Genomic DNA, 11,561 nt, shown 5'->3' with positions numbered 1-11,561 from the left:
CAATTGTTTTGAAGGGGTCATTATTTCACCCTATTAGAACGGTAAACTGAAGGGGGGAAACAGCTTTGTCTGGCAGCAGAAGGGTTAAGCCATTTCCCCCCTCACTTTGCCAGTTTCAAATTACAATGAGAAGCCTCTTCTTTCCCAGCAGGGTTGTGCTTACATTAGCTTTTAGATCTCTCTTGAAGGGAGCTGTTATGTTTTTGCCTGCTAGAGGTGGAAATAACAGTTAAGGAACTGAAAGAGGTTGGGTGGATTTACAGAAGGGCTCTTTTTTTCCTCCTCTTAGTGCATTCAGGGAAAGGCCTTGAAGTGTTTGGTACATGTTTCAGATCTGCTGGACATTAAGGCGAGTCTAAAGATGTTAAAGCTCTCAGCTGGTTACTGGGAAATATAGATGTTACACTACCAAGTTGCAGATCAAGGCAGAGAGCTGTGATTCAGGAAAGAGTGCAAGGTGGGAGAAGAGTGTTAGGCAATTAATTAGGAACCAGAGCAGGAGAAGATAACTCTGAGAATGCCAGTGTGCCTGAAGATTATCTCTTGCTAATACAGCCACAACCCAAACTCTGGTTTTAAGGTTTGATACAGGAATGCCTACATCAACTGACCAAAATCTGGTCTTCTGCTCCATCAATGCAGAAAAAGCAATAGCAACAGTGGAAAACTGGAAGTCTGAATTTCAGCTTTCTTAGAAAGAACTTCAGCCCGACACACTCTATCATATTAAATAAGGGGAGAAATAAAATCATCAAGATGTTATGTGCGGAGATGACAACGTTGACATGAAGACTAGGTAATAATCCACAGTTCAACTTTTTTTCCAGTCACTGGGAAAGCAGACCTCATAGGAGATAGAACAAACAGGGTGGGGAAATATTTTTTTATTTTGATTTATTGTGTCTTTTATTTTTTTTAAAATGGACAAAACTGTGCTAAAAGCTCTAGTAAGCTTGCTCTGGAATTACTGGATTTTCATGGGTTCTGCTAAGGGAGGCATAGGGGACAATCATGTCCATTCCAGTTTTATTTACAGGAGGTTGCGGAACCATGAGAGAAGAGAGATCCAGAGGGAAATCCTCTCTATATTGGGTTTGCCTCACAGACCCAGGCCATTTTCACCTGGAAAACAAGCTTCCTCTGCACCCCTTTTCATGCTGGATCTCTACAATGCTATGACAAATGAAGAGGATACTGAAGAACTGGAATATTCGCTGAGGGGATCACTGGAAGGAGAGAGCAGAGGGCTAAGGAAGGGATACCCTGCATCTCCAAATGGATTCTCTCGGAGAATACAATTATCACGCACAACTCCGTTGACCACGCAAAGCCCTCCCTTAGCTAGTCTGCATGATACCAACTTTCTGAATGATGCAGATATGGTCATGAGCTTTGTCAATTTAGGTACGTTTCCCTTCTTTTTAAAAATTTCTGTGCTATGTTTGACAAACTACTTGCCAGAACCTATAATCTGGCCTGAAATTGCAGGATTGGTCCCTGGAAGGTGTTTTAACAAGACAAGGTGAAGTTGTCCTAATGGTAAACTAGCTACTTTGTAGGTGGCCATGAAAAAAAGGTTTCTCTCACTGTTTATATAAAGTCAGTTTCTATAACTCCCCGCTCCTGGCTTCTGTTTTCTTTCTTTCGTTGATGTAATGAAAGTTGTAGCCTTAGGCAAACTGCATTTTGGGGGGGCAGGGGGGATCTTTTTTAAAAAAAAACCAGGCACTTATGTGTATTGGTAGGTTATTCACTTTTCAAGTTTTAAACAAAAATGCAAGAGATAAATAGTCAGTTTATGGTTTAAAGGTCATAGAGTATGAGGAACAAAGACAAAGTTGGGAGATGATTTTTTAGTTTGCAGATGGTTTCTTCTCATATGTAATAGATGTGCAGTCCAATTTAGAGTTTTGTGGTCTTTCCTATCTGGGATGAAATTCTAGGATGGATTTTCTGGGATGCCCTGTTTCCCCTTTATTTTATAGCCGCAGATATATTCGTAAAGTTTTGTCATAGAGTTTGCTCGGTATCATAGATCTAGTTTTTAAAAACCCAAAAGATTTTGCTGGATCCACATAGTTGGAGAAAATGAATACCAAGATATTTATTTAGCATCAGAAACACAATCAACTGGGGTCTTTTAGAGACTTAGTACAGTTTTGAAACCTATGTAATGGTTCAGTGAGGAATATCGTTACACAATCCATTCCATAATGAAAGGATGAACGACATGCCCACCTTTTAATAGGAAAGGTCGTTTAAAGGATGTTGGTAATAAGCAATCCCATACGTATGGGTATCCAGTTTAAGTTCAAATGAAATAATATGCCTTGTGTATGCTGCCCTGCTTTAAGCAACGTCTGTTCACCTTTTAAAATTATTGTTACAAAGAAACTCATAAGTTTCATACAACCGCCATACCAGGTATAATGAATTCTTGATTTCCATGAGAATACTTTCCATGAGAACTTTTTAACCATCAGCATGCATTTTGAAATACCTTTTAGGATGCATATCTTCCAAATTCCTGTTCACTATAGCAGTTTGCTACTTAGTTGCTAATGCTTTATCTTCTTGAAGCACCAAACCACAGAAATTAGCTTCAAAAAGCATAAAAGTATCTGTTTTCAAATTGAATTGAAAAGCATGTACAAATGTTTATTTTTTAAGCCTATTTCAGAACAGCAGGTTGGAGCAAGTACATATGTTCCCTAGGAGTTTCATTTTTCATATTTCCTCCAAATATCACCCTAACGTTATCTTTCCTTTTTTTGTTATCTGTGGACTGTTTTAGCCTCTCTCACTTCCAAAGTGAAGTCAAAATGTTAATATTATATATTAATAAAACGTACCCGCATTCTTTAAAAAGACTAGGATCCTAACAAGTGTTGAATAGGTGCTAAGCTTTACACAGTGAAATGGAGATCCTTGATGAATGCAAACTGATACAGGACATAGTACTAATTTGCTCCAACTCAGCTCAGGACTGGTCCCCATTTGTTTAAACAGGATCAGTCAGTGAGTGTGCTATGAAGCAAATACCTACCACTTTTCTAGAATCCTTCAAAAGGTCTTTGATCCTGGAGTATCGACACAGGCAAAACTCCCATTCAAATGGATTCAGGTTTTGCCTTAGTGACTGTTCTATGTTCTGGATCAGTCGACATTTTATTCCTTCTCCCAATCCTTATTGCCGGTATTATCCCATGTACAGCAAAAACACCTGAGGAACTGCAGGATGCATTCCAGTCTGTATAGAATTCACAGAGAGTTTCTCTGGTGGTTGCAATTTTCAGACATTATTGAAATTTCAAGCATGTTATGTAAAATGCTAAGCTTTATTTGGTTTATATGAACTATTAAATGTATGTTTTAGCACTCAAGTTACATTCTAAATCAGTTCAAATGCCTTTCTGTAGTTGTGCCTTATGCATCGTTGTGGCTTAAAACATCCTCTATTTTGTAATGCCAGTTGCAAATATAGGTGCTTCACATAGCCTAGTTTTACATTTTCATTGAAATAATCATATTTTAGTCCGATTCCCATACTTCTAAATTAATAGCAAATGCAGGTGATCTATGTTACTTATTTTGACAAGCAAAAGGTAATCTGGTAAAACATATAAAACATATAAACATATACAGTGATAAGTGAAAATCTTTTTTTAACTGTAAAAGATTTGGTTTATTAAATCTTTGATAAGATCTCCACAGTTGTTTAAATCTGAAACATCAAGTCACTTGCAATCAAATTATTCTGTTCTCGAAGTAACACTGGTTGTGTTAAAGTGGAGAGCCATTATCAAATTACAATACATTAATCCCCCATGAGGTGATAAAGTATTTGCATAAATCATAGCATTGCCAACTGTAACTGCTTTAAAATTCATACGCTAAAAATAACACACCAAGTGTTAAGTCCTAGAAATGCTATTTGCTGTGGGCTTGAGGTAATATAATTGTTCTTGAGGGACATGTGAATTATATGGGGAAAATATCCTCTTAAAGAACAAAAAGATATTTCGCTCATAATAATTATTCTGGTAGATCAATTTTGATAATGTTTGCTTGCTTTGCCCATAAAAATGCCTGAGAGGCTATTGCAAGGGCAATTTTAAAAACAAATCTACAGGTAACAGGGAAAATGAGCTCATCTGAAATTAGGACTTGGCTTCTTCCTCATCCCAGACTTCTGAAAGGGTTCTTCCTGAAAAGAGCATGCATATACTTTTCTCTGCCTTTTCTCATGTTCTGGTAGCAACGAATTCATGTTTAGGATAACATAGCCACTGCATCTCTTCCTCTTCTTTCCTTTCAAGTGAAATTGTCCTGAATAATCTTTAAAATGTATGCAAAAAGAATTAATTAAGAAAAGAATTAATTAAGAAATGTTCTGCAGCTCAGAGAATGAACACCTACTGAATTCCTATTGTGTGTCCCCCCCAGACATCATATGCATTGTGAAAGTATTTCAGATTTCTCATCCGTCTTCCCTAAAACTATAATTTTACAGTAGTGCAAGTGAATGGCCTCAGCTTAATTTATGAAAGCTTCAAGACTGCACCACCTTTATGTAATGTAAAATTACATAATGTAAAACTGTATGTTAAACTACATACGTGCCTTTAAAATATGAACTGCGAAATTGGTATGCTATTTTGACATTTTGTTTGTTTTGTAGTACAAATCTGTTATGGAGCAAAAGCAGCTTTTGGGAAGGAATTTTAATCTGTACTATGGTATACTTCAGTTCTGGCATGAAATATAGTAATAATTTTACTTAAGGACCATGCCATTTTGGAACAACTTTGCTAAAGTTGAAACAATCCACTTGAAGAAAAATCTATAGTGATCATCTGGGGGTGGATTTGAATTAGACTAAGTTTTGTTTTACAAATAAGTCATTGAATGCCATAAAACTTTACAGCTGTTTGGTGTTTAGGAATGACTAATTGTTTCTTCTGTTAATATTGTCAGTGTGAGATCAAGGCACCAAGAACAGCTTCTGTAGAGATAACCTGTATTAATTTCAGTTGAGCCTAAACAGGCCTCCTACAAGAGCCATGTTGAAATAGGTTGCCGAATAGACTCTTGGATGTTGTGGTTGCAGACACATTCTGTAGAGAGATAATTATATGATCTCTCTTAAGCACACCCTAATTTTTAGTTTTGGTTTGCTCACATACTCAAGGGGTATAAGTGAAGATAAAATAAATTAAAAATGAGGAAGTAATTTATTAGATGCAAAAGCCACTTTTCTGCTTCAGATTATTGGGGGTTTTCATGACTGAAAAATAAGTGGAGCAGCTGAATCATAGGTTCCATCTTGTATAAACTGAGGACCAGTTGTATTCTATCTAGTAGTCCTTTATATTTTGTCCTTATATTCTATTCTATCTTAAATTAGTCCTTAGTAGTCCTTATATTCTATTCTACCTAGTAGTCCTTTATATCTTCCCCAGAGGGCATCCTATAGAGAGTGCGGGAGCGTGTTGTCAAAAAGAAAAAGGAGAGAAAGGAGAAGGAGAAAATAAAGTTGTTTCTGAATAAAGTCCTAGTTAAACATAAGATTGCTTTGTATTTATTAGGGAAACAGCTATATTGATGAGATTTTGAACCAGCTATGCATGTGAGCCTGCAAAGCTTGTGAAGATTCCTGGATCTTCATTTAATCACTTGGTATACATTCCTGAACTGCTTTCTCCTATCACTGCTGCTGCTGATTGTTTTTCCAGCTTCCTGACCTGTACAAGCCCTGAAGGTACTTTTCCCTTCTAAATCCTGGACTCTGTTGTTCATTGGATGCCCACTGCAGCATGGCTCAGATCCCACCACACTTTTTCTTGTCCACCCCAGGAAAACCTGCTCTTCCCAGGAAACAATGGAGGCCCTATTTCTGCAATTAACTCCTCACTATACAGACCCCTGATTTTACTCCAGCAAAGCAGACGGCTATATTGCTTCTTTGCCAGGGCCCTGGAGGGTAGAGAATATATACTCATTTTCCCTTTCCTGCCAATTTGGAAGGGGATGCCAAACCTTATGAAGCTGCTCTTCAAGCCTTAGATGATCATTTCAACCCTACTTTGAATGTAATTGCTGAACGTTACTCGTTTTGTTCTAGATCCCAACTGCCTGGCAAATCTATCGATCAGCATGTCACGACACTGAATGCCTTAAGTGTAACCTGTGGGTTTGCCAACTTTACTGATGAAATGATCAGGGTTCAGGTTGTTATGAAAACAAACTGCTCCAAACTGTATGAAAATCTGCTACTGGAGCGGATACTTACCTTGGATAAAGTTATAGAGATGGCTAAGAGGGTGGAAAATGTTCTTCACTGTGCCAAATTGCTCTCTTTGTTACCACAAACCCAACCTTTGAAACAAACCCAACCTTCTGTTCAGTCTAAATCCTTTCAATGCCAATCTTCTCATATGGCACTGCCCCAGAATGTGATAGCATTGGAAAGGAAGAGTTACCAATGCTACTAATGTGGAGACTCTGCCCACAAAGCCAGTTTTGCTCACTGTCCTGCACAGAAGGTTACTTGCAGCAGGTGCAAAAAAAGAAAAAAGAGTAGACTTTTCAGCTGTCTGCTCCATTACTGATTCACTATATGAAAAAGATGAGGCAGATGAACCACTTCCTGACAACATTTTCAGGGTGATAGACTCACAGCCTGCTTCTCCACATTGTCAAGTAAAATTCAATGGCCATGAAGTGCAGATGTTGGCTGATTTTGGTTCTCTGTGCACTATCATTTCCCATATACTTTACAAAAACCTCCTTACTACATCAGACCCGCACAAGCAGCCTTCAGACATCCACGCATGGGGATATGGAGGTTCTGCTCTTGCCATAAATGGATATTTCATGGTTGTCCCAGAATACAAAGGACATACTGAAAAAGGGAAAGTGTACAAGTCCCTAAAAGGAATCTCAATATTGGGCTGGAAACATCAGAAAAATCTATGTATAGTCTTAAACCCAAATGGCATAGAGCTAGTATTACAGATGATGGAGCATCCATATGCAGATATGATTGCTGACTTCTACTGGCACTGCCATACATTGCACCAACCACTTAGAGGAGTTCTAAAGACTACAGCATGGTGACATCATAGAACCTGTTGATTCATCAGCATGGGTCTTTCTCATTGTTTTTGTATGAAAATCAAATGGTACACGTCAAATGTGCATAGGTTTAAGAGATGTGAACTCCAACATGGTAGTGGATTGTCATCCATTACCCAATATCAATGAAATGCTGCTTACTCTAAAAGAGGCCTCTGTGTTCGCAACTGTGGGCTTGTCTTCGGCTTATCATCAAATTCCTCTGTTCAAAAGTTCTCGCAGATACACAGCCTTCATTACCCCAGAGGGTCTTTTGCAATTAAAAAGACTGCCCTTTGGATTAGCCTCTGCAGCTTCGGTATTTCAACAAACAACGCATGCAATTTTTGGGACTACAGATAGCATAACTTACTTTCAGGATGACATTTTAGTGCATGGCAAAACCATTGAGGAGCATGATGCTAAAGTGACAGAAGTCTAAGAAAACTCCAACAACATGGACTTATTATCGCTGCAGAGATATGCCACTTTTGCACACACTTGGGACACACAGTATCTCAGAATGGCATACATCTCAAAATACACTTGGTGAAAGCTGTTCGTGAAGCACTAGAGCCACACAACAAGGATGCACTTTGATAATTGTTAGGACTAATTTTTAGGACTCTGTGAGTCTATTTACACAATGAGACAAAATCGGGCTAGCCTCTGCTAGCCCGATTTCATCCCACCGTGGGAACCACCAGGCTCAACTGCGAACCCGGTGGTTCCTGAGCGGGTAACCCGCTCAAGTAGCCCGCCCCTTAAACCGGGTTTGCAGAGCAAGTGTTCCGCAAACCCAGTTTTTGGGATCGTGAATAGCTGCAGCGCGGCTCATGAGTAGACTCCCAGCTGGGAGGCTGAAAAGCAGCCTCCTGGCTCGGGATCTTTCCAGTATGCCCTGCGCGCTCGCGCAAGGCATACTGGAGCTTCCGGGGGCCGTGCAGCCCCTGAACTCCCCAGCCTGTGCCGGCTCCATCACGGAGCCGGCAGTTGTGTGGGAGGCCTATCCAGCCACCCAGGCAGGTCTGCCAAATCATCTGCAGGGAGATGCAAACCTGGACAAAGTGGGTCTCACTGATTGTGAGACCCGCCTCTGTGAGTATTACTCTAAATTTGTTAGACAATTTGCCTCAAAAGTTGCTCCATTGCATCTTCTTTTTAAAAAGAATGTAGCATTTAACTGGGATGCATCCTGCAAGGCTAGTTTTTAGACTATAAAATTGGTCATTGCTGAAAGCCCTGCTCTCACTTCTTTTGACACCAACAGGCACACTATTGTAACCACTGATGTGTCTGAATATGATTTGGGTGCTGTGTTGACCCAGTGAACTGTGTTGACAGGGAAGTTACAGTTGCCTTTGCTTCCAAAGTGCTTACTGCATCAGATGAGATCTATTTTGTCATTGAAAAACAAAACTCTCGCATGTTTCTGGGTAGTGAGGCACTTCAGGACTTACTTGTGGGGTAGAAAATTAACTTTACAGTCAGACCATAATTTCCTATCTGCTTTATTTATTAATCAGGTGTTGAGTCAAGCGACCCCAAGAATAGCCAAAGGGATCACCAGATTTATGGACTTTGATTTCCAGGTGAAATATCTGCCAGGTATTCAGAATAGAACTGCAGATCATTTATCTTGACTTCCACATCCAGGCCAAGAGAAGATCACAGAAGAAAGAATGAAGGAGTAGTGATTCTACAAATAGCTTCATCTATTCATGATGAAACTTCATCCATTCGTGAAGTGATCGCATCTTATGAATGGAAAGTGACCCTCAGTGCTAATCAAATGCTTACTGAACTTAAATCTTACATAACTAATGGATGGCCATGCAAAACAAGGTACCTGAATATCTTCAACCATACATTCATGTAGCAAGTGAGCTGTCCCTTTTCAATGAGCTGGTGCTGAGGACTGATCGTTTGGTGGTGCCAACCTCCTTACAAGCAAAAGTGATCAAAATTGCCCACAAAGGTCTCCTGTGCATGTGCTTGACTAAAGGGTGAAAAAACACACCCTTTCACCTGCAGAGAAAGTTTCTGTTGGCCAGGTGTGGACAAACACATTGAAGATGTAATCAGGCACTGTATGGCTTGTGTTGTATGTGAAAAATCACATGACATTTACCACCCGCTTGATTCCAGCAGATTATCCCCATGGTCCCTATAATGGAGGATTTTGATAACCAACCCACAAAACAAAGGTTTGTTATAGTGATGGTGGATTACTATTCCAGGTGGCAAGAAGTTTCATTTGCTGACAACATTACTACAAACAAGGTGATCCAATTCATGGCTGCAGTTTTTCCAAAAGAAGATCTTCCTAAAGAACTAGTGACTGACAATGGTCACACCTTATCTCATTTAAAATGAAGCAATAGCTGCATAACCATGGGATAAAACACAGACTCTTTCTTTGTACTATCCTTGAGAGAATGGCTTAGTGGAAAGAATGAACTGATTAGTGAAAGAAAGTTTACAACTGGCTACTGCACAACAACAACCCTGGAAAGAGGCAATCTGTGAAACTTTATTTGCTTATTGAACAACTCCTCATTCAAGTACAGGAAAATCACCTTTTGAACTCCTCAGAGGACTCAAAGCTACCACCAAATTGCCCAATGGCAACAACTGAAAGGGCTTTCCATGCCATCTCACTCTGAGGATGCAGAGGTTTGTGATCGAGTAAGGGAGAAACAACAAAAATATGAATTGTATGTGGATCAGAAACGGCATGTGAAACAGTCAACATTTCAAGTGGGGGACTTTGTTCAAATACACCTGCCTTATAAAGTGAGAAAGTGATGTTCCCAATATTCTGGATAGGAATATGCATGGATCGCTCCAGAGGCCATTCTAAAGGCCTCCAGACCAGTCCAAACCTGGGGCCGGTTCGCCGGTTCGACGCCAGGGTGGAGGTGGACCTTTAAGGGCGGGGGAGGGTGTACTTACCCCTCCCACCACTTTCCCCCCTCCAGCGCTCCCATTTTATAAAGCATTTGGGGCAGCGGGGTACGCACACATGCAGGGTATGCACGCAGGGTACGGAGGGCAGGGTACGCACACGTGTGCATGCACAGTCAGGCTTTTGAAGCCTTTTGCTGAGGAACAGGGGAAGGGGTGGCAGGGAGGTACCCTGCCACCCCAAATGCTTTATAAAATGGGAGTGCTGGAGGGGGGAAGTGGTGGGAGGGGTAAGTACACCCTCCCCCACCCTTAAGGAGCCCGCCTCCCCGGTGCTGGACTGCGGAGGTACAGTTCCGTGCACACCACTAATTCTGGACCAAAACAACTGAAATCCAAGCAGATTCTATCATATTAGATGATGGAAAGAATGGAACAGTTCGAGATTTTCAAGCATGCATATTATGAGAAAAGAGGGGAAAGAGTCTGATCTCAAGAGAGGAACTGGAAAGGAATTTGATCCTGCCTCCAGTTTTGACCTCGCAGATGAGGTTGATGAAAGTGGTGGACAATCATCTGTACCAGAAAACAAATCACTAACAGCTCCTGTCCCAGAGACCCCCCAGATTAGGAGAAATGTGCATGACCAGAGACCACCTAAAAGACTTCAAGATGGTGTTAATAAATTTTAATCAATTCAATTATGTTTGTTATAAAGGGGAGGGATGTGTTGTATTCTATCTAGCAGTCTTTTATGTTTTGCTGATTAGAAGTTTGTCCCAGAGGGGAATGGATCCTATCGAGAGCGTGGGGACTGGAGTCAGAAAGAAAAAGGAGGGAAAGGAGGAGAAAATGGAGCTGTTTCTGAAATAAAGTCTTAGCTTAAATAATACACACCATGCTTTGCATTTACAAGGGAAGAAGCTATAAAACAGCCAGTTCACAAGACTTCTGTGGTTGTGGGGTCCAAATTTTTTCTTCAATCTGACATGGTTCCCTCCTCTTAATGAGAACATTGTTTGACTCATTTCATTTGCTGTGAACAGAAACAGCAATGTTTGCAAGGTATTGCAAGCATGCAAAACTGGAAATATTCTGCTAGGTGTGAATAATTCATTATCTGCTTGGCTTAAATGGGGCCAACCCAGCTTGTAGGGGAAAACCCATCATCTGCAGAATATTTGTGGTTTTGTGAAAATTGTTCTCAGTTCATCTAAAATGAAACCAAGATAAAAAGCAAGCTCATCTTATCTGGCAGCACTTCCTCATTTTTACATCAGATTTAGGCTTTGTTTAGAAATAAAGTGGTACGGTATATTTAGTTCAGAAGTTTTGAATAAAGATTTTTTTTTTACAAAAATGGTTTTTACAAAACAAACCATACACATCTAATAAATTCATTGCTTCAAGTTCCTTCTACTCATGTCTTATGTGTACAGACAGTTCTCCCTCAGAATAGGGTTTATGAAGAATATGTGTGTGAGTGTATGTATATATATTCCTTCCTTTTTACTATTCTGAGGTAATATTCAAAAATG

General features: G+C 40.0%; 1 protein-coding gene across 1 annotated transcript in view; it reads left to right on the top strand.

Annotated features, from left to right (window-relative positions):
• The first annotated feature begins 239 nt into the window (after positions 1 to 239).
• The window catches only part of BMP5 (bone morphogenetic protein 5), an 81,449-nt gene continuing 70,127 nt past the window's right edge, over positions 240 to 11,561 (top strand). Inside the window, exon 1 of the mRNA XM_053284491.1 lies at positions 240 to 1,404. Within this exon, the coding sequence (XP_053140466.1) occupies positions 921 to 1,404 (484 nt within the window). The 5' untranslated portion in view covers positions 240 to 920. The remainder of the gene's footprint in view (positions 1,405 to 11,561) is intronic.

The sequence above is a fragment of the Hemicordylus capensis genome, chromosome 1 (assembly GCF_027244095.1).
Source record: "Hemicordylus capensis ecotype Gifberg chromosome 1, rHemCap1.1.pri, whole genome shotgun sequence".
Classification (NCBI taxonomy): domain Eukaryota; kingdom Metazoa; phylum Chordata; class Lepidosauria; order Squamata; family Cordylidae; genus Hemicordylus; species Hemicordylus capensis.
This window is presented reverse-complemented; position numbering and strand designations above follow the sequence as displayed.